The sequence below is a fragment of the Mobula birostris genome, chromosome 13, assembly GCF_030028105.1.
Source record: "Mobula birostris isolate sMobBir1 chromosome 13, sMobBir1.hap1, whole genome shotgun sequence".
Taxonomy (NCBI): Eukaryota; Metazoa; Chordata; class Chondrichthyes; order Myliobatiformes; family Myliobatidae; genus Mobula; species Mobula birostris.
In genome coordinates this window covers 109,621,321-109,644,807 of record NC_092382.1, presented here as the reverse complement: position 1 = coordinate 109,644,807, position 23,487 = coordinate 109,621,321, and the positions used below count along the sequence as shown (strand labels likewise).

The 23,487-nt window shown below is 49.1% G+C and overlaps 1 protein-coding gene and 2 non-coding genes across 5 annotated transcripts in view; 1 reads left to right on the top strand and 2 right to left on the bottom strand.

Moving 5' to 3' along the window:
• Positions 1 to 3,360: 3,360 nt before the first annotated feature.
• On the bottom strand, positions 3,361 to 3,430 carry trnac-gca (transfer RNA cysteine (anticodon GCA)). The gene has a single exon. It is a non-coding gene; the product is annotated as a tRNA-Cys (tRNA).
• A 3,834-nt stretch (positions 3,431 to 7,264) lies between these two features.
• On the top strand, positions 7,265 to 7,336 carry trnac-gca (transfer RNA cysteine (anticodon GCA)). Its single transcript has one exon. It is a non-coding gene; the product is annotated as a tRNA-Cys (tRNA).
• A 6,426-nt stretch (positions 7,337 to 13,762) lies between these two features.
• Positions 13,763 to 23,487, bottom strand: part of LOC140207333 (C-type lectin domain family 7 member A-like) — a 43,412-nt gene continuing 33,687 nt past the window's right edge. For 2 of the 3 annotated variants that reach the window (XM_072275853.1, XM_072275852.1), the window contains exons 4-8: positions 23,229 to 23,342; positions 21,022 to 21,141; positions 16,758 to 16,900; positions 15,899 to 15,963; positions 13,763 to 14,861 (exon numbers count right to left, since the gene is read on the bottom strand). In XM_072275853.1, the coding sequence (XP_072131954.1) occupies positions 14,672 to 14,861; positions 15,899 to 15,963; positions 16,758 to 16,900; positions 21,022 to 21,141; positions 23,229 to 23,342 (632 nt within the window). In that variant the 3' untranslated portion in view covers positions 13,763 to 14,671. The remainder of the gene's footprint in view (positions 14,862 to 15,898; positions 15,964 to 16,757; positions 16,901 to 21,021; positions 21,142 to 23,228; positions 23,343 to 23,487) is intronic. The other variant, XM_072275854.1, reaches the window with a different exon arrangement.

Below are 23,487 nucleotides of genomic sequence, written 5' to 3'. Positions count from 1 at the left end.
TGCCTGGTCACCTCCTCAAAGAACATTATCAGGCTTGTTAGACACGATCTGCCCTTCACAAAGCCATGCTGACTGTCCCTGATCAGACAATGATTCTCTAAATGCTTATAGATCCTATCTTTAAGAATCTTTTCCAACAGCTTCCCCACCACAGACGGAAGGCTGCCTGGTTTAGAAAGTATGCATTATGATCAGAAATTAAGGGAGCTAGGGCTTTACTCTTTGGCGAGAAAGAGGATGAGAGGAGACATGATAGAGGTGTACAAGATAATAAGAGGAATAGATAGAGTGGATAGCCAGCGCCTCTTCCCCAGGGCACCACTGCTCAATACAAGAGGACATGGCTTTAAGGTAAGGGGTGCGAAGTTCAAGGGGGATATTAGAGGAAGGTTTTTTACTCAGAGAGTGGTTGGTGCGTGGAATGCACTGCCTGAGTCAGTGGTGGAGGCAGATACACTGGTGAAGTTTAAGAGACAACTAGACAGGTATATGGAGGAATTTAAGGTGGGGGCTTATATGGGAGGCAGGGCTTGAGGGCCGCCACAACATTGTGGGCCGAAGGGCCTGTTTTGTGCTGTACTATTCTATGTTCTGTGTTCTATGTCCACAAACAGCTTCTTTGTTTTGGCGACATTGAGGGAACTACACCCGCCCCTTCTCCATCATCCCCTGTCGTCCCCGATGCCCATTCCCCAATACGCACCTCATTCCCTGCAGCTCTCACGTCTCCGTTACTACCCACTGCCACCCAAACGCCTCCGTCTCTGTGTTCACAGGGAAATGTGGGGAGAATGGGTAGAGTTGCTGTCTGGTGTTCAACTTCTTCCCGTCCACCGGATATCGATCTCTCGGGCTCAGTCTCTCTGCATTTCCATGTGAACAGGCGGGTGGTGTGGTTCCACACGGTTTCCTCCCTGTGAGTGCAAACTTAGTACGACCTCACTGCACTCCATCTCGCCATGGTCCTTCTGCATTACATCCACTCACACACAGATACTATCTCTGATGGGATGTTGTGGAGGGAGCTTCACTCTATGTCTGACCACAGGAGTGTGTGATGGGACGGTGTGGAGGGAGATTCACTCCGTGTCTGACCCCGGGAGTGTTTGATGGGACCATGCGGAGGAAGATTCACTCTATGTTTGATATCGGGTGTGTGTGATGGGACGGTGTGGAGGGAGATTCACTCGGTGTCTGACCCCGAGAGTGTGTGATGGGATGGTGTCGAGGGAGTTTCAGTCTGTGTCTGACCCCAGACTGTGTGATAGGACGGTGTGCCGGAAGCTTCATACTGTTTCTGACCTCAAGGGTGTGGGATTGGACAGCGTGGAGGGAAATTCACTCGGTGTCTGACCACGAAAGTGTGTGATGAGACGGTATGGCGGGAGCTTCATTGTGTTTCTGACCCCGGGAGTGTGTGATGGGACGGTGTGGCTGGAGTTTTACTTTGTATCTGTCCGTGAGAATATGTGACCCTCCGGACCGTTTGATGGGATGCTGAGGTAGGAGATACAATCTGTGTCTGATCCCGGGAGTGTGTGATGGGGCCTTGTTCAGGGAGGGCGTCTCTGTCTCTGACCCCGGGTGGTGGTATCGAACTGTCACATTTCCGGCAGGTCAATATCCTGTAGGAGCGGTAGAGAATGGGAAGGGGGGAAAAGGAGTGCAGAGAGTTTTGGGGAGAAAGGAAAATGGGAGAAATTCAGAGACGGCTCAGTGAGGAGTCGAGTGAAATGGAAAGGCAGACGGATAAAGAAGTTAGAGATTCAGAAAGGAGCAAAACTGGACCTTCTGTGGGGATAGTGACGAAGTTTGTGAGGGGAGACATTGGGGGATGCAGAGGGAGAAGGGGATAGACAAAATGTGACAGCGGCAGTTTGAGAGTGGGGCACATAAATGGAGAGGTAGAGTGTGGAGGAGGTTGATAGGGAGGATGAAGGAAGGGGCGAGAGGAAAATAGTATGGAAGGGAGTGCGATGGAGGGAATAGGGAATGGGAGAGATGGAGAGGGCGAGAGTGGGAGAAGATATCTGGAGAGAGTAGAGAGAGGGGAGGGGTGAAGAGAGAGAAGAGCGCTGGGGGCCGTTAGGTCGTAAGGAGAGAAAGGCTGTGATAGAGCTGGCGTTGATGGCGAGCGGGCGAGAAATGGGATAGAGAGGATTTCAGGAACGTAGAGCGATATGTCTATGAAATTTGTCAGTCTTATAGTTCATTGTTTAACAAGTAGTAGTATATCACGGAAATTGGACGTGTCCGTGTTGTCCAGAAGACGTTTCGCCACTCACCCTCCGGATGAGGTTTATTCAGTTCTGATCCATGCTGGGTAGTTTTCCGGCTGATAAACTCTGTGAGTTGTTTGAAGGTACAGAAACCAGGTGAAGGTCGGGAAGAGTCGTAGAGGTGATGAGAGGGTCATTAGTCTTATCTTTGCATGAACGGCGGTGTGACCTACTGTGGGGACGCCGGGGTTGGGATCTGAGGACTGCATTGCAAGTAGCTGATAAGTGGTGTCGTGCCCCACCCCCTCTGTTCAGGGGTGGGTTTTACGGTCTGACAAAGATGGCAATTTTTAACCCCTCTTTCAAAGCACCTGTCCTCTCTGTTCATGATGTGCACATTGCTGTCTTCAAAGGAGTGTCCATTGTCCTTTAGGTGTAGATATACCGCCGAATATCGACCTGAGGGGTGAGTGCTCCTACTGTGGGCCATCCGCTTGTGAAGTGTTTGTTTTGTCTCGCCGATACACAGAACTGTGACGTTCCCTTGCAATCGATAGCATATAAGCATTGCTCAGTTTATATCTGGGTTTATGATCCTTGGAGTGAACGGGTTTCTGTCTGAATGACTGTGTAGGTTTAAAGAACACAAGGATTTGATATTTGCTGAAAACCTTTCCTGGTATCGCTGAAACTCCAGCTACGTCTGGGAAGTCTGTGTTTTCCGTCTCCTCTGCTCCTTATTGCTGTCTGCTGGGCTGACGTCACTGCTGATCATTTATGTTGCTGTCTTGACGAAGGTCCAGTCAGGTTGACCGCACGCTTTCAAGACGTATTTCAAAAATCTGTGCTCCCTGCTTTTAACTGTAATATTGGTTGGCTTATTCTTCGAGCGGTGATATTCGTGTTCTGATAACGCAAAATTGTGTTCTAATGGGTGATAAGAGTCATACCTTAGAGAGGGATCTGTCTGTGTTGGTTTCCTGCAAAACCCAATATCCAGCTCAAACACGAGGAATAGTAAGAGATTTGAAAGTAGGGGAGGCGGGGGGAGAGTATCCAAAATGATAGGAGAAGACAGGAGGGCGAGGGATGCAGCCAAGAGCTGGAGAGTTGATTGGCAAAAGGGATATGTAAGTTTTGAAGTGGACACCTGGATTTGAACCAGGGACATCTTGATCTGCAGTCAAATGCTCAACCACTGAGCTATACACCAACATGTAAATCTCTTACCAGCTATTCATTCAGTTATTCCTGACGAAAGGTCTCGGCCCGAAACGTCGACTGTACCTCTTCCTAGAGATGCTGCCTGGACTACTGCGTTCACCAGCAACTTTGATGTGTGTTGCCAGACAGAGAGAGGAAACTATGCTCTGTGGCTGATCTCCGGAATGTGCAATGGGATGGTGCGATTGGAGCAACACCCACAGTGTGACACTGTTGTATGTGATGGGACTGTAGGGGAGTGCGACACCCAGGGTGCTATACTGACCGTGCGTGGTGGGGCAGTGTGGAGGGAGATTCACTCTGTACCTGACCCCGGGAGTGTGTGATGGGACGGTGCGGAGGGAGATTCACTCTGTGTCTGACCCCGGGAGTGTGTGATGGGACGGTGTGGAGGGAGATTCACTCTGTGTCTGACCCCGGAAGTGTGTGATGGGACGGTGTGGAGGGAGATTCACTCTGTGTCTGACCCTGGGAGTGTGTGATAGGACGGTGTGGAGGGAGATTCACTCTGTGTCTGACCCCGGGAGTGTGTGATGGGACGGTGTGGAGGGAGATTCACTCTGTGTCTGACCCCAGGAGTGTGTGATAGGACGGTGTGGAGGGAGATTCACACCGCGCAGCTCCGTCCCTCTCCCGATCTCTCCACTCACCAATACCCAGCACTTCGGCGTTCCAGTACTCTCGAGTTGTGTGTGTTTCTCGGAGATGGTGTGTGTGTGTGACGGGATGGTGTGCTGCGAGAAGAGGAAGGAAGGGGAGGAGAGAGGAGGCCAGGTAAAGGGTGATGAGACTGCAGTCACTGATGTAAGTGTTGTTCCACCGCATGACCGCCCTGTGCGTGCAGAGCTTGGCGAGGCTCAGAACCTGGTGATAGATATCCGGTGGAAGGGGGGAGGTGTAACACCAGACGCCATCTCTCACTCACAGTCCCCACAATTGCCCATCAACACAGAAAGGGAGACGAATGGGGTGGCGACGGAGATAGGGATAATGTTAATGGATTGAGCAGGTAACAGAGATAGGGAGGGGTGCAAGGAAAGTAGGGGATAAAGGAGAAGGGAAGTGTGTCGGGAAAGGAATGAGTCACGGTGACGGAGATCGCCTTTAAGTGTCAGAGTTTGACAGATTCTTGATTAGTCAGGGCATGAAGGAATTTGTTGAAAAGGCAGGAGATCATGGCTGAGAGGGAAATGGATCAGAGATGATGCAATGGCGCAGCAGCCTGGAGGGCCTATCACTGCCCCCATATCTTATGGACTTATGTAAGTTGCTGTGTTGGTGGGTGTCAACATCTCAGTGGATCTATTCTGGGCCAAACACATTCATGCAAACACGAAGAAGGTGTCATGTTCCCGATTGAACAGCGGAAGTTATCCAAGTGTCGGGACGCCTATTCCCCGGAATGTAGTTAGCTGCCGCTTTCACTTTCAGACTCAGACTGACAATTATTGCCATTCAACATTACTTCATTGAACGTCTATCGTTAAAGGCCCCGTGCTGAGCACTCAGTGCTCAACCGTAGAGAATGCATTGCTGGTACTACTGCTGGTGATTTTGTTTTTGGTTATCGATACTGTCGTCTTGTTCATTTCGAGTCTGTGTCTGAGCATATTGCAGACATTACGCTGCTCTAGCATTCACCACCACCCAAAGCTCTCTCATTGCAGAAGGGTTCTCCAGGTCCTTCACTGAAAACTCGCAAAGTTCGCCAGATGACCGTCGGGAGAATTCTGGCTTGTCGCATCGCCGCCTGGTGTGGAGGCTACAACGCACGGGGTCGCAAGAGGCTGCAGAGGGATGTAGACCGAACCAGCTCCATCACGGGCAGAACGCTCTCCAGCATCGAGGACATTCTCAAGATGCGATGCTTCGAGAAGGCGGCATCATTTACTGAGGCCGCTCACCATCCGGGACAAACTCCTTGCTCTTTGCTACCATCGGGGGAGAGGCAGAGGAATATAAAAACTCAATGATTCAGGAACATCTTCTTCCCCTCGTCCATTATATTTTGAACGCATGAGCACCGGCCTCTCCCCACGGCCCCGTACCAGTCCCCAAGATATTCCCACACTCCGACTTTCTCGCCACGGAACCGTATCAGTCTCCATACTAACCTGACTGCTTCACTGTCCCCACACGCCGGTCTGCTTCCCCAAAATATTCCCACTGATCTACTCTGTATCTCAAAGCCGCGTGTCTGTTCCCAAAATGTTTGCTCTCCCCAGTCTCACCCGGACCCCCGTAACATTACACAAAATTATTCCACTGTCTACTCAATTCTCGCAGCTTGTATCAGTCCCCAAATAAAACCCACGACCCATTCGCTCCTCAAAATCCTACATGAGCCCAAATTTCACCTGGCTTTGCATTATCCAATCCAGTATGAACTGTCTTGGTCGTCGACAGCTTTGTTAGCAGAATTCTGTCAAATTAAATTGCTATCATTAATTATTGAATTCGAGCTCTATTTAAGGAAAATCTCTCGCTCTCTAACCCCCGGAGATGCTGATAGGACGGTGTGGAAGGAGCTTCAATATGTGTCTGACACCGGGAGTGTGTGATGGGACGGTGTGGAGGGAGATTCACTTTGTTTTGACCCCGGGAGTGTGTGGTGGGACGGAGTGGAGGGAGATTCACTCTGTGTGGCTGACCCCGGGATGGTGTGATGGGAAGGTGTGAAGGGAGATTCACTCCATGTCTGACCCTGTAGTGTATAGTGTGACGGTGTGGAGGGAGCTTCACTCTGCGTCTGAACCTGGGAGTGTGTGATGGAGCAGTGTGGACGGAACTTTACTCTATGTCTGACCCCGGAATATCTAATAGGACGGTGTAGAGGAATCTGCACTCTAATGTTGATATATCTTCTAGCACCTACCTCTTCCTCATTTTAATTTATTGCAGAAACTTTGATTGAGAGTTTGTACAATGTTGTTTGGTTCCATCGTAAGATATTTCAAATGTGTGTATGCAATAACACCGGTCTTCATTTCTGATCCCCTCCTGGGAACACGCTGGATCTGAATATCGTGAGCAGGGAACAGTGAATCTCCCTCCATTAATTTTACTGGGAAAAAGGCATCCTTTCACACCGTCCTGTCACACTCACCTGGTGTCAAATAAAGAATGAAACTCCCTCCACACCAGTCCCTGCACACATCCCCGTGGATAGATACAGATTGACATTCCCTTAAAAACCGTCCCATCACACATACCCGTGGTCAGACACAGACTGTTGTTCACTCCGCACCGTCCCATCACAGTCGCCAGTGGTCAGACACAGAGTGAAATTCCCTCCACTCCGTCCCATCACTGACTCTCGGGGTCAGAAACACACCGAATCTCCATTCACACTGTTACGTCACACATACCTGGGATCAGACAGTGAGTGGAGTCCCCGGCACCGTCCATCACAAACACACAATGTCCATCGCCGAATGAGGCACTGCCGTCAGACGCTGAACGAATCTATCTCCGGAGCACCGCATCACGCACACCCGGGTACAGACACTTACTGACTCTTCCTCCACACGTTAACATCACACACTGTCAGTTTAGCACACTGGGTGTCGCTCTCCGATACAGTCCCATCACATACAACAGTGTCACACTGTGGGTGTTGCTCCAATCGCACCTACCCATTGCACATTCCGGAGATCAGCCACAGAGCATAGATTTCTCTCTCTGTCTGGCAACACACATCAAATTTGCTGGTAAACGCAGTACTCCAGGCAGCATCTCTAGGAAGAAGTACAGTCGACGTTTCGGGCCGAGACCTTTCGTCAAGACTAACTGAAAGAACAGCTGGTAAGAGGTTTAGATGTGGGGGTATAGCTCAGTGGTAGAGCATTTGACTGCAGATCAAGAGGTCCCTGGTTCAAATCCAGGTGCCCCCTTCAAAACTTACATATCCCTTTTGCCAATCAACTCTCCAGCTCTTGGCTCCATTCCTCGCCCTCCTGTCTTCTCATATCATTTTGGACACACCCCGCCCCCCCAGCCTCCTACTCTGAAATCTCTTACTATTCCTCGTGTTTGAGCTGGATATTGGGTTTTGCAGGAAACCAACACAGACAGATCCTCTCTAAGGTTTGACTCTTACCACCCACTAGAACACAATTTTGCATTGTCAGAACACGAATATTACCGCGCCGAGAATAAGCCCACCAATATTACAGCTAAAGGCAGGGAGCACAGATATTTGAAATAAGTCTAGAAAGCGTGCGGTCAGCCTGACTGGACCTTCGTCAAGACAGCAACATAAATGATCAGCAGTGACGTCAGCCCAGCAGACAGCAATAAGGAGCAGAGGAGACGGAAAACACATACTTCCCAGACGTAGCTGGAGTTTCAGAGATACTAGGATAAGTTTTCAACAAATATCAAATCCTTGTGTTCTTTAAACCTACACAGTCATTCAGACAGAAACCCGTTCACTCCAAGGATCATAAACCCAGATATAAGCTGAGCAATGCTTATATGCTATCGAATGCAATGGGAACGTCACAGTTCAGTATATCGGTGAGACAAAACAAACACTTCACAAGCGGATGGCCCACAGTAGGAGCACTCACCCCTCAGGTCGATATTCGGCTGTATATCTTCACCTAAAGGACAAGGGACACTCCTTTGAAGACAGCAATGTGCACATCATGAACAGAGAGGACAGGTGCTTTGAAAGAGGAGTTAAAAATTGCCATCTTTGTCAGACTGTGAAACCCACCCCTGAACAGAGGGGGTGGGGCACGACACCACTTATCAGGTACTTGCAATGCAGTCCTCAGATCCCAACCCCGGCGTCCCCACAGTAGGTCACACCTCCGTTCATGCAAAGATAAGACTAATGACCCTCTCAACGCCTCTACGACTCTTCCCGACCTTCACCTGATTTCTGTACCTTCAAACTACTCACAGAGTTTATCAGCCGGAAAACTACCCAGCATGGATCAGAACTGAATAAACCTCATCCGGAGGGTGAGTGGCGAAACGTCTTCTGGACAACACGGACACTTCCAATTTCCGTGATTTACTACTACTTGTTAAACAATGACCTATAAGACTGACAAATTCCATAGACATATCGCTCTACGTTCCTGAAATCCGCTCTATCGCATTACTCGCCCGCTCGCCATCAACGCCAGCTCTGTCACAGCCTTTCTCTCCTTACAACCTAACGACCCCCAGCGCTCTTCTCTCTCTTCACCCCTCCCCTCTCTCTACTCTCTCCAGATATCTTCTCCCATTCTCGCCCTCTCCATCTCTCCCATTCCCTATTCCCTCCTTCGCACTCCCTTCCATACTATTTTCCTCTCGCCCCTTCCTTCACCCTCCTATCAACCTCTTCCACACTCTACCTCTCCATTTCTGTGTCCCCACTCTCAAACTGCCGCTGTCACATTTTGTCTATCCCCTTCTCCCTCTGCATCCCTCAATGTCTCCCCTCACAAACTTCGTCACTATCCCCACAGAAGGTCCAGTTTTGCTGCTTTCTGAATCTCTAACTTCTCTATCCGTCTGCCTTTCCATCTCACTCTACTCCTCACTAAGCCGTCTCTGAATATCTCCCATTTTCCTTTCTCCCCTAAACTCTCTGCACTCCTATTCCCCCCTTCCCATTCTCTACCGCTCCTACAGGATATTGACCTGCCGGAAATGTGACAGTCCGATATCACCACCCGGGGTCAGAGACAGAGACAGCCTCCCTGAACAAGGTCCAATCACACACTCCCGGGATTAGACACAGTGCATCTCCTAACTCAGCGTCCCATCACACGGTCCGGAGGGTCATATATTCTCACGGACAGATACAAAGTAAAGCTCCAGCCACACCGTCCCAGCACACACTACCGGGGTCAGACACAGAGTGAATCTCCCTCCGCATGGTCCCATCACACATTCCCGGGGTCAGACACGGAGTGAATCTCCCTCCACACCGTCCCATCACACACTCCTGTGGTCAGACAAAGAATGAAGTCCCCTCCATATCGTCCCATCACACACTCCTGAGGTCAGACAGAGAGTGAAGCTCCCTCCACATTGTCCCATCAGAGATAGTATCTGTGTGTGAGTGGAGGTAACGCAGAAGGGCCATGGCGAGAAGGAGTGCAGTGAAGTGGTGCTGAGGTTGCACTCACAGGGAGGAAACCGTGGGGAACCACACGACCCGCCGGTTCACATAGAAATGCAAAGAGACTGAGCCCGAAAGATCGATATCAGGTGGACGGGAAGAAGTTGAACACCGACAGCAGCTTTACCCATTCTCCCAACAGTTCCTCTTCCTCTTCCATGTTCCCTGTGAACACAGAGAGGGAGGCGTTTGGGTGGCAGTGGGTAGTAACGGAGCCGTGGGGGCTGCAGAGAATGAGGTGGGTATCGGGGAATGGGCATCGGGGACGACAGGGGATGACGGAGAAGGGGCGGGTGTAGTTCCCTCAATGTCGCCAAAACAAAGAAGCTGTTTGTGGACCACAAGAGGAATGGAGTCAGGCTGAGCTCTGTTGACATCATTAGATCTGCTGTTGAGAGGGTGAACAACCTTTCGATCTTCGGCGTAAAAATCACCGAGGATCTTATGTGGTCTATACCTACCGGCTCTGTGGAGAAAAAGTCACAACGGCGCCTCTTTCTCCTCAGAGTTTGACAAAGCTTGGTATGAGCTCCCGAAACCTAAAAACTTTCTACCCCGGTAGAATTGAGAGCATCCTGACTGTCTACATCATTGCTTGGCATGGGAACTGCAATTTCCTCAGTCGCAGGTAGCCAAATGCAATGTTAGCATTCATGTTAAGCGAACTAGAATATAAAATCACGGATGTAAAGTTAATGGTTTATAAAGCACTGGCGAGGCCTCACGGAGGACTGTGAGCGTCTCTGGGTCCTGTATCTAATCCGGTCAGATGTGTTTGCACTGGGAAGTGTTGAAGGGAAGTTCATGGTAATTATTCCGGGATTGAAACGCTTAGCAAATCAGGAAAGTTTGATGGCTGTATCTCAGAAGAATAATGGGGCGGTGGGGATGTGTTTCGATAAAGTAGATGTAGTGGGAAGTTTCCCTATGGTGGGAGAGTCTAAGGCCAGTCGGTTAACATGGAATAGAGGGCCGTTATTTTATAACCGAGATTCGGAGCAATTTATTTTGCCTGAATGGGGTGTATCGATGGAACTTGTTGCCGCAACCGGCTGCGAAGGTTAAGGCATGCAATTTATGGCCGAGGCTGAGAGATTCCTGATTAGTTCGGTCATAAAGGGATAAAGGGAGACAGCGGGATATCGGGGCTGAGAGGGAAATAGATCTGGTCCTAGGGTTGAGGTTCTGAACTGGAAGAAGGCCAAATTTGAAGAAATGAGAAGGTTCTAAAAAGCGTGGATTCGGACAGATTGTTCTCTGGCAAAGATGTGATTGGTAGGTGGGAAGCCTTCAAAGGGGAAATTTTGAGAGTGCAGAGTTTGTATGTTCCTGTCAGGATTAAAGGCAAATTGAATAGTAATAAGGAACCTTGGTTCTCAAGGGATATTGCAACTCAGATGAAGAAGAATAGGGAGCTGATAAAGAAGAAGAGGGAGTTGTATGAAATGCATAGGAAACAGGGGGTAAATCAGGTGCTTGAGGAGTATAAGCAGTGCAAGAAAATACTTAAGAAAGAAATCAGGAGGGCTAAAAGAAGACATGAGGGTGCCTTGGCAGTCAAAGTGAAGGATAATCCAAAGAGCTTTCACAAGTATATTAAGAGCAAAAGGATTGTAAGGGATAAAATTGGTCCTCTTGAAGATCAGAGTGGTCGGCTTTGTGCTGAACCGAAGGAAATTGGGGAGATCTGAAATAGTTTTTTTTTGCGTCTGTATTTACTAAGGAAGCTGGCATGAAATCTATGGAATTGAGGGAATCAAGTCGTGAGACCATGGAAACTGTACAGATTGAAAAGGAGGAGGTTCTTGCTGTCTTCAGGAAAATAAAAGTGGATAAATCCCGGGGACCTGACAGAGTGTTCCCTCGGACGTTGAAGGAGACTAGTGTTAATATTGCGGGGGCCCTAGCAGAAATATTTAAAATGTCGCTGTCTACGGGTGAAGTGCCGAAGGATTGGAGAGTGGCTCATGTTGTTCCGTTGTTTAAAAAAGGATCGAAAAGTAATCCGGGAAATTATAGGCCGGTGAGTTTAACGTCAGTAGTAGGTAAATTATTGGAGGGAGTACTAAGAGACAGAATCTACAAGCATTTGGATACACAGGGACTTATTAGGGAGAGTCAACATGGTTTTGTGCGTGGTAGGTCATGTTTGACCAAACTATTGGAGTTTTTCGAGGAGGTTACCAGGAAAGTGGATGAAGGGAAGGCAGTGGATGTTGTCTACATGGACTTCAGTAAGGCCTTTGACGAGGTCCCGCATGGGAGGTTAGTTAGGAAAATTCAGTCGCTAGGTATACATGGAGAGGTGGTAAATTGGATTAGACATTGGCTCGATGGAAGAAACCAGATAGTGGTGGTAGAGAATTGCTTCTCTGAGTGGAGGCCTGTGACTGGTGGTGTGCCACAGGGATCAGTGCTGGGTCCATTGTTATTTGTCATCTATATCAATGATCTGGATGATAAAGTGGTAAATTGGATCAGCAAGTTTGCTGATGATACAAAGATTGGAGGTGTAGTAGACAGTGAGGAAGGTTTTCAGAGCCTGCAGAGGGACTTGGACCAGCTGGAAAAATGGGCTGAAAAATAGCAGACGGACTTTAATACTGACAAGTGTGAGGTATTGCACGTTGGAAGGACAAACCAAGGTAGAACATATAGGGTTAATGGTAAGGCACTGAGGAGTGCAGTGGAACAGAGGGATCTGGGAATACAGATACAAAATTCCCTAAAAGTGTCGTCACAGGTAGATAGGGTCGTAAAGAGAGCTTTTGGTACATTGGCCTTTAATAATCCAAGTATTGAGTATAAGAGCCGAATTTGAGGCCGAATCTGGAGTATTGTGTTCAGTTTTGGTCTCCAAATTACAGGAAGGATATAAATAAGGTTGAAAGAGTGCAGAGAAGGTTTACAAGGATGTTGCCAGAACTTGAGAAACTCAGTTACAGAGAAAGGTTGAATAGGTTAGGACTTTATTCTTTGGAGCGTAGAAGAATGAGGGGAGATTTGATAGAGGTATATAAGATTATGATGGGTATAGACAGAGTGTATACAGGCAGGCTTTTTCCACTGAGGCAAGGGGAGAACAAAAACAGAGGACATGGATTAAGGGTGAGGGGGGTAAAGTTTAAAGGGAACATTAGAGGGGGGCTTCTTCACACAGAGAGTGGTGGGAATATGGAATGAGCTGCCAGACGAGGTGGTAAATGTGGGTTCCTTTTTAACATTTAAGAATAAATTGGACAGATACTTGGATGGGAGGTGTATGGAGGGATATGGTCCGTGTGCAGGTCAGTGGGACTAGGCAGAAAATGGTTTGGCACAGCCAAGAAGGACCAAAGGGCCTGTTTCTGTGCTGTAGTTTCTATGGTTCTATGGACCATGATGAAATGGCGGAGCAGACCCAATGGGCCAGGTAGCTCAATTCTGCCTCTCCGTCCTATGATCGCATTTTACGTTCATGTGTTGCTGTGTGTCAGCATCTCGCAGGATCGACACTGGGCATGCAAACACGAAGAAAGTATATATATACTTCTTTTTTTTTTTTATCGGCGGCATCCAGGATTCGGTATCTCCATTTCCGGGAGTGTGGTTAGCTGTCACTTTCCCCTGAGGGCCCTCACTGCCAATTATTGCCTGTCAGTAGTTAAAGGGGTCGTGCTGTAGGGGATTCATTTCTAGTAATACAGACTGTGATTTAGTCTTCGGATTTCCTTACTGCCGGCTTGTTTTTTTCAAGTCTGAGTCTGAGTGCATTCCAGATATACTCTACACCTGTTCACCACCACCCATAGCTCTCTAGTTACAGACAGGTATGGCGAAGTCAGGGTTCTGAGAAGATTTGTCCATTCTCTGAAGACTAGGAAATCTCTACAGATGAACTGTCGGGAGCATGCTGACTTGTAGCATCGCCGCCTGGAGAGAAGGCTGCAGCGGACAGAGTCACAGGAGGCTGCAGAGGGATGTAGATCAATCGGTATCAAAGGCGTCACCTTCCCCAGCATCGAGGACATGTTCAAGATGCGATACCTCGAGAAGGCGGCTCCATCAGTAAAGCCCCTCACCCCGGGACAAGGTCCCTGCTCAAAACTACCATCGGGGAAGAGGTACAGAAGCCTGAACACTCAACGATTCGAAAACAACTTCTAAACCTGCAACAACACATTTTTGAACTCTTCCGCACCAACATCGACTTTTTAATGTTTTTATTGTCTTTTTTTTGTAATTCACAGTAATTTTACATCTTTGCGCTGTACCGATGTTGCTAAAGAACACATTCCAGGCTGCATAAGTATCAGATAATAAAACAAATAGCGATTCGGGTGGAAAATATCTGATACGTGTGGAGAGGACACCCGGCAGGCTGGTCTTCACCAGTCAGGGCACTGACTACAGGAGTCGGGAGATGACGTTGCAGTGCGACAACAGGTCTGCAAGGCCGCTGTGCTTTATGGGAAATGCCATTGAACTGGATAGCGTGTACAGGAAGTTCTGCGGGGATATTGCCAGAACTGGAGGGACTGAGTTATGGAGAGAGTGAGGGAAGGTTGGAACTTTAATCCCTGGAGCGTATTTGTAAATTTACAGAGTTCCATAAACACAAGACGGCCACAGACAGAGGAAATAGGCATAGTCTTTTACCCAGGGTTGGGTTATCGAGAACCGGACAGCACAGGATTGAGCTGAGAGTGGGTGGAAAGGAGAACGAGAGAGAGAGAGATAAGGGAGACGGATGGTTCAGAGAGAACGGGGAGGGAAGTGAGAGAGAGGGGTAGAGAGGCGTCAGAACTGGGCATAGACTTGAAAGTTGTGGACAGAGCGAACAGAGGAAGAGCGAGCGGAGAAAGGGCGAAGAAATAAGAGGAGGTGAAGGGGTAGAGAGAAAGTTAGATGGAGCGGAAAAAAGCGGGAAGGAGGAAATGGCGAGAAAGAAGGTGATACATAGAGAGAGAGGTTTGTCGGTGTGTGGTGGGGAGAATATGGTTGCGACAAGGGGAGGAGATGGAGTAGGAAGGAGGGGCAGAGAGCGTTGGGAGGAAAATTGAAAGGATCCAGGAGTGAGAGAGAAGGAGAGAGAAGGAGGAAAAACTGGGGTTAGTCATTTGATTCATGTCGTCTCCATTGGCTGTTGACAGAGATTGTGGATCCTTTCAGGAATCTCCGGGAGCAAAGGTGCTGACTTCTCGCAGATGAAACGCCGATCACGATTGCAAGGGTAACTCCCTGGGTACGAATAGCAGTCTTTGCAGTCCGATGTTACAGAAGACACCTTGTACAAGATAGCCAAGGCCACATTCCTGTCCAAGAGGATTAAACAATTTAAACAGAGACAACACAGCTCCAGCAGAGAACCCGAGCCGAGACCGTCCACAAGCTAATCCCATAACATCGCTCTCTCTTAACAGCGTGTGTCAGTCCGCAAACTCATCCCACTCACCCACTCTCTCTCCACAGCCCCGTGACAGTACCCAGACAGATACCACGATCCCAATGTCTCCCGACAATCCTGTGTCATCCCCCCAATAATCGTACTGACCCAATATCACCCCACAGCCCCATGTATTCGCAAAGGAACTGACAGAACTGCCTCCAAACCACAGTCCTCTGTCAGTCCCCTACAAATCGAACAGGGCCACCCTCTCCCCTCAGATCTGTTTCAGTCCTGGAACAAACACCACTGTCCCACCGTTTCACCACAGACTTTTGGCTGTCCCGAAATGAATACCACTGGTCAACACTCTTCCCTCAACCCTATGTCGTCCCAGATTAATCCCGTTGCCCCTCCCTCGACTCAGAGATTTGTGTCTGTCTGCGAACATATCTCACTGCACCGCGCTCTCACCATCGCCTCTGGTCCATCTCCAGACTTATACCGCTGGCACCCTCTCTCCGCATCCGTGCGTCCGTTCACAAGCTAATCCCATCAACACACTCTGTGCCCACCGCTCTGTATCGGTCTCCAAACTAATCCAGTTGTCCTACTCTTGCCCCTCAGATCTATATCATTCACCAAACTATTCCCGCTGTTGCTCCCTCTCCTCACAACCCAGCGACTATCTCCAAAATAATCCCACTTCACCGCGCTCTCCACCCCGACATGCGTCAGAAACAACATAATCTCCGTGTACTGATCTCTCCCCACGGCCTCCTGACAGTATCGGAAATAATTCCACTGCCCTGTCTTTCCCCGACAAACACGCAGGCCCGAAAAAGTTCCCTTTGTACCACACTCTCCGACAACCTAGTGTAGTCTAATCGTAAACTAATCCCATTTTCTCCCGTCAGGGCTATGTCGATGCCCAACTCTCACCCCACAGATCAGTCCAAATCTCACCAGTTCTCGCATTTTCCAATCCAATATGAACGGTCTCCGTCCACAAGTTTGCGGGAGACAAAGTTCTGAGAAATTAAAATTATTTGATTTACGCCAAAAATAGAAAACTGTTGACGGAGCTTCTTTCAGTTTATTTACAACCGGAATTGTGATGGGACGGTGCGGAGAGAGCTTCATTCGGTTTCTGACCGCGGGAGTGTGTGATGGGATGGAGTCGAGAGTGCTTTACTCTGAGTCTGATACCAGGAGTGTGTGATAGGGTGGTGAGGAGGGAGCTTCAATCTATGTATGGCCCCTGGAGTGTGTGAGGGCATACTGTGAAAGGACTTAATAGTGTGCCTGATACCGGGAGTGTGTGATGGGCCGGTGTAGAGGGAGCTTCACTCTGTGTATGGCCCCTGGAGTCTGTGATGGGACGGTGTGGAGGGAGCTTCACTCTGCGTCTGATCCCGGCAGAGCGTGATGGCATACTGTGAAGGGGACTTAATAGTGCGTCTGGTAGCGGGAGTATGTGTGGAGGGATCTTCACTCTGTGTCTGACCCCGGGAGTGTGTGATGGGACGGTGTGGAGGGAGCTTCACTCTGTGTCTGACCCCGGGATTGTGTGATGGGACGGTGTGGAGGGAGATTCACTCTGTGTCTAAGCCTGGGAGTGTGTGATGGGACGGTCTGCAGGGAGATTCACTCTGTGTCTAATCCCGGGAATGTTTGAAGGGACAGTGAGGAGGGAGATTCACTCTGGTCTGACTCCAGGAATGTGTGCTGGGAGTGTATTGTGAGTTTACACTCTGTATCTGACCTCGGTGGTGTGTGTTGATTCCTGTGTTACTGCGGGATCTTCTCGTGGCGTGACACATACCGCTTCATCCCTTGAATTGATTTCGAGAAGCCTTGAATCACTGTTTGAGCATTCTTGCATCGCTCTGAAGGAAGATGTGTCAACCGTGGAGACATAATAACACCGGTCTTTATTTCTGATCCAGTGCTTGGAACACGGTTGATCTGGAAATCAGGAATACGGAACAATGAATCTCCCTCCGCACCTTCCCATGGCAGACATACGCCCGGGGTGAGACACACAATGACGCTCCCTCCACACTCTCGCTTCGCATACACCATGGACCAGACACATCGTCAAAATCCCACCACACCGTTTCATCGCACACACCCAGCTGAGACGCAAGGTGTAGCTCATTCTACACCGACCCATCACATCTCTATCTCGCTCTCCCTCTCTCTCTCTCTCTCTCTCTCTCTCTCTCTCTCTCTCTCTCTCTCTCTCTCTCTCTCCCTCTGTGATGAGGAGCGGGCAAGGGCGATGTCGTTTTACCTCTGCTACTCGTCAGAAATTGGCAAATTTCAGCCTTTGATTCAAGAGTCCAGTTCAACTCATAGTCCTGCTGTTGATATTGCAACTGTGTTCTCTTCATCTCCCTGTACTGTTCCTAAAGTAGCTGGTATTTTATGTCGGAGATGATAGGAGACTGAAGAATCTGTGATACTGAGAGAGATGGCCAAGGATTTTCAGCATTTACAGTGACGTGTAAGACAGCAGTACTTTACTGGGCGGGTCGCGGAAAGAGGTATGTCAGTGTCATGGTGTGGTAGTGTGGAGTTCATACTGAGGAGCGTGTAGGCGTCACGGTGACGAGTGCTATGTTACAATGAGGATGTGATGGTTTCGTGTCCCAGTGGTGGGTTTGTATGTCACGGTACTGATCGTGTATGTGCCACGGTAAGGGGCCTGTTAGTATCAGGAATGAGGGGCCTATCGGTGTCACAGTCCAGAGCGCGCTGCCACCGTGAGGTGTGAGTTTGTGTCAGTATCACGGTGATGCTTGTTTCCGTGTCACAGTGAGGGTCATGTCGGTGTTGCGGTGAGGGCACAAGCAACAAGGACAGATGAGCAGCAGTGGCTAGGATTTCTGCGAAAACTGAGTGAAATGCAAGACAGATATATTCCAAATAAGAAGACATTATCGTATAGAAGAAAGACACTACCATGGCTGACAAGTGAAGTCAGAGCCGAAGTAAAAGCAAAAGAGAGGGCACAGAAGGACGCCAAAGCTAGTGGGAACATGGAGGACTTCCGAGTTTTTTAAAATCTTGCAGAAGGAAACTAAGAAGGTCATAAGGAAGGAAAAGATGAATTATGAAAAGCAGCTTGTGACCAATATCAAAGAAGATACTAACAGTTTTTTTTTTTTGAGTATATCAACGGTAAAAGGGAGCCGAGGGTAGATATGGGCCCAACAGAGAATAATGCTGGAAATATTTTAATGAGAAGGAGCATTGGAACTGAATGCGTATTTTGCATCAGCTTTCACAGAGGAATTCGTCTGCAGTATACAGGACATTCAAGAGTGTCAAGGAAATGAAATTTGTGCAGTGACAATTATGGCAGAGAAGATGCTCAGGAAGCTTAATGGTCTGAGGGTGCAAAAATCTCCTGGACCTGATGGAGTGCACCCTCGGGTTGTGATGGAAGTAGCTGGAGAGGTTGCGGACACATTGCCGATTATCTTTCAAGAATCGATAGATTCTGGCATTGTACCGGCTGACTGGAAAATTGCAGACGTTATTCCGCTCTTTAAGAAGAGTGGCAGGCAGAAAAAAAGGAAACTTTAGATCTGTGAGCCTGGCAACTTTGATTTGGAAGTTGGTGGAATCGGTTGATCGCAGTGGGACTGCAGAGTACCTGGAGGCACAGGAGAAGAGAGGCCAACGCCAGCGTGTTGTCCTCAAAGGAATATCCTGCCTAACAAACCTAGTGCAATTCTTTGAGGAAATTACAAGGACGGTACATAAAGGAGATGCAGTACACATGGTGTACTTGGATTTTCAGAAGGCCTTTGACAAGATGCCGCTCATGAGGCTGCCTATAAAAAATAAGAGACCATGAAAATAAGAGACTCAGAGATTAAGGAAGCAAGGGCTTTACTCGTTGGAGAGAAGGAGGATGAGAGGAGACATGATGGATCTGTACAAGATAATAAGAGGAATAGTTAGAGTGGATAGCCAGCGCCTCTTCCCCAGGGCACCACTGCTCAATACAAGAGGACATGGCTTTAAGGTGAGGGCTGGGAAGTTCAAGGGGGATATTAGAGGAAGTTTTTTGAACTCAGAGAGTGGTTGGTGGTGGAATGCACTGCCTGAGTCAGTGGTGGAGGCAGATACACTAGTGAAGTTTAAGAGACTACTAGACAGGTATATGGAGGAACCTAAGGTGGGGGCTTATATGGGAGGCAGGGTTTGAGGGTCGGCACAACATTGTGGGCCGAAGGGCCTGCACTGTGCTGTACTATTCTATGTTCTATGTTCTCTGGAATTACAGGGAGGTTATTAGCATGGCTCGGGCATTGGCAGGTTAGCAAAAAAAAAAAAAAATGGGCATAAATGAATTAATTTCTGGCTGGCTCCCGGTTACCCGTGGAGTTTACACCCGTCGGTGTTGGGACCGCTGATTTATACGACGGATTCATTGATTTGGACAACGGTATTGATTGATTAGTGCCTAAACCTGCCGATGATACAAGAGCGGGTAGTGTTGAGGAGGCAGAGAGCCTGCAAAGAGACTTAGGTAGTTTCGGGGAATGGGCAAAGAAACGTTTAATGAAATACAATGACAGAAAGTGTATGATCATGTGTTTTGGTAGCAGAAATAAACAGGCAGACTATTATTCAGGTTCGCAGGGAATTCAAAATGCAGAAATGCAAAGGGACTTTGGTGTCCTTGTGCAAATATCAAACAGATGAACATCCAGGTTGAGTTGATGTTGAAAACGGGAATGCAATGTGGGCATTCATTCCTAGAGTTATAGAGGTATGGAAACCCGGTTTCGCTCCCCCTACAAAGCCTCGTCACACATTGCCTGGATGAGACACAGAGTGAATCTTTCTCCCCATGGCCTCATCCCACATTCCAGCGGTCAGACCTGGAGTGACGATCACTGCACACCGTACCGTCACGCTTTTCCGGGGTCAGATACTGGGTGTTTCTCCTTCCACACTGTCTCATCACACACTCCCAGGGTCAGACACCGCGTGAAGCTCCCTCCACAGCGCCCCTGACATACTCCCTGGGTCAGAGAACAGAATATAGATCCCTCCACAAAGTCCAATCACACACAGCCTTGGTCAGACGCACTGTCAATCACTCTCTCCGCGACCCCATCAAACACCCCAGCGGTCAGACACGGAAAGAAACTCCCTCAGCACACACGACAAATGTCAGAGGGAGAGTAATCCTCCCTCTACGTCTTCTCATCACACCACCAAGGAAAGTGTCACACACCCCCTGGTGAGTCACAGATTGAAGCTCTCTCTGAGCAGCCCATACCATGCCGGGCACACTCACGGGGTCAGACTCCCTCCACAGCATCCAATCACCCAATCCGGTGTCAGAAAGAGTGAGTGGCCCTCTGCGCTATCCCATCACACATTCCTGGATTCAGACACAGAGATTAACTGCCTCTCCACGGTCCCATCACACATTCCCGGATTCAGACACAGAGTGAGGCTCCATCCACACAATCCCATCAGACACTCACTGATTCAGACACTGAACGAAGCTCCCACTGCACCGTCCCCTCACTCACTCCCGGAAGTCAGAGACAGACTGAAGCCACACCGTCCCATCAGACACTCCCGGGGTCAGATACAGAGTGAAGCCTTCTCTGCAGAATTCCGTCACATCCTCCTAGATTCTACAAAGTGAAAATCACTCTACATGGTACCATAACAGACTTCAGGGATCAGGCATGTGGTGAAGCTCTCTGGGTGCTGTCCCACTGTCAGATACAGAGTGAAGCTGGATCCATCCAGTCCCATCAGAGATTCCCTGATTCAGACATAGAGTGAAGCTGTGATGTTACGTCTCAAATTCCCGTCATCTGTCACAATGAATCCACCTCCACAGCGCCGCATCACACTCTCCTGGGTTTCGTGATAGAGTTAAACTTCCACCAGGCTTCACCATCACACACTCAGCCTGTCAAACACAGAGTGAATCTCCCTCCATCCCACCTCTTCACACGCTCCCGATGTCAAGCACAGAGTGAGCTTCCTCTCTCTATGCCTGCCCTGTGATGAGGAGCGGGTTAAAGAGGGGGATGATGCCTCACCTCTTTTGCTGCTCATTAGATCACAGATCTGAGCCTTGATTTCGTTGACAGATCTGTCTTTCCTTCCCGTCTCAGTACAGTTTCGGTCAGAGGTGATCATAGACTGACGAATCTGTGATACTGGGAGAGATCGTGAAGGATGTGTATCGTTTACAGTGACACGTGAGTCAGCGTCATGCTACCGAACGGGTCACAGAGAGTGTTGTGTGATTGTCACGGTGAATGGTGTCACAGTGAACGATGTGCTGGTGGCACAGTGTGAGACGTCTGCGCAAACATGAGGAGCGTGTCTGTCTCAAGCTGAGGGATATATCAATGACCTGGTGAAGGTTTTGTTGTTGATACAATGGGGTCTGTGTCAGCATCGTGGTGATGATTGGTTCCCTGTCTGATAGCGGGCCGTGTTCTACATTCTGAGAAGGACGTGTCGGTGTCACTGTGATAGGAGTTTCTGTGCCCTGGCGAGAAGTGTGCCGGGTTACAATGAAGTGTATCTCCACGTCACGGCGAAGGAAATGTCAGAGTGCGGGAAATTTTAGAATGACGGTTCTGGCGATGTCGCAGTGAGTGGAGTATCTGTATATTGTGTGGGTGTTGGTCTCATTGAGCGGTGCGTGTCTGTGTCATCGTGAGAAGCATGTCATGGCCACGCTGTGTATGACTGTCTCAGGCTGACGCGTGTGTGTGTCCGTGTCGTGGAGAGTACTATGTCTGTGTCATTGTGAATTTAGGTGCCGGTATCACGGTAAGGGGTTTGCCTGTGTCAGGGTTAAGTGTGGGTAGTTGCCTCAGTGAGCGGTGTATCAGTGTTATGTTGAGGGGCAATGCTGTCTCGGTAAGGGGTGTTACAGTGACGTGTGAGTCTTTGTCACGGCGCGGAGCTGGACGGTTCGCTTTGAGGAGCCTCTCGGTGTTACAGTGCTTGTGTCTTAGTGTCACGGTAAAGGGCATGTCGGTGTCACTGTGAGCTGTGTTTGGGAGTCGCCTTAGCCAGGTTCTCTGGGAGAGATCCGGCTGGGAAATCGCAGATATCTTTGATTCAAAGGTTGAGGTTAACTCATGGACTGGTAGTCGACATTGGCGTTGGGTCCTGTTCATCTCTTGATATTCTTCCCTGAGGAGTTTGTAGTTTCGGTCGGAGCTGATCTGAGATGGTGAGCTATGTTTGGCGTTGACACTGTGTCAGCGTCAATCTACTGTTCGGGTCACGGAGAGTGCTGTGTCAGTGACACGGTGAGGATGTCACAGCGAGGGGTGTGTTGGTGGCACCGTGAGGGGCGTCGGAGCCACCGTGAGGTACGTGGCTGGGACACGCTGAGGGGTATATCACGGTACCAGCGTGTTTTTTGTTGGTGTCACGATCGGGGCTGCGTCAGTATCGCGGTGATAATTGATTCCCTGTCACAGCGAGTCGATGTTTCAGTGAGGGATGTGTAACTGTCACTGTGACAGGCGTTTCTGGGTCCGAATGACAGGTGTACCGGGTCACATCGCGGTGTATCTCGGTGTCACGGTGGGAGATATGTCGAGGTCACAGTGGCAAGTTTGTCGGTGTTGCAGTGACACGAGCGTCTGTGTCGTAGTGTGCGGTGTATTGGTGTTTAAGCGGGAAAATGTCGTTGTCACGGTGAGGGGTGTGTCTGTGTAACGGGGAAGGGTCTGTTGTGGTCACAGTGGATGGGTCAGTGTCATAGTAAGTTTAATGTTGTTGTCACGGTGAGGACTGAGTGGGTGACACACTGAGGGGCTTTTCGGTGTGATGGCGGGGGTTGAGTCTTTGTGACGGTGACTGTTATGTCGGTGTTTTGGTGGAGCGGCCGCCATGATAAGAGCTGAGTCGGATTCAAAGTGATGGTCGTGTCTGTGTCACAGTGACGGATGTGTCCACGTCACAGGGCGTGACGTGTCGGTGCCAAGGCGAGGGGCGTGACAGTGTTACAGTGAATATTTATTCCATTACGTTGTGTGTTGGTATCACGTTGCGGGATATATCGGTACCATGTTGAGGGATGTGTTGGTGGGGGTTGTGTCTGTATCACAGTGAGGGGTGAGTCGTTGTCATGCTGAGAGACCCGTCAGTACCACAGTGAGGGATGTGTTGATATTACCGTAAAGGGTGTTTCTGGGAAATGTTGAGAACGTGTCGCTATTACAGTCGCCATTTTTATTCCCTACGATTTACTCGTTTCGGCCGTTGTTCAACTCACCATGAATCCACCAGCAGATACCCGTGATAACGAGGGCCGTTGTTAAAACGCAGATTAGCCATATGCTTGCGACTGATCTGTCTCTTCTTGTGGGTCGTTCACTGCCTATGTTGCCTGAGGACAAAATCGTTCCTTGACATTGTCAGTCCATCATCATATTCCCTGACCTACCCCACCTCTGCTCTTCCCACCTTCTGAGTTCAAATCACTCTCTTTCGCTGATGCAAAGCAGTGAACGTAAATCACAGAACACAACAGG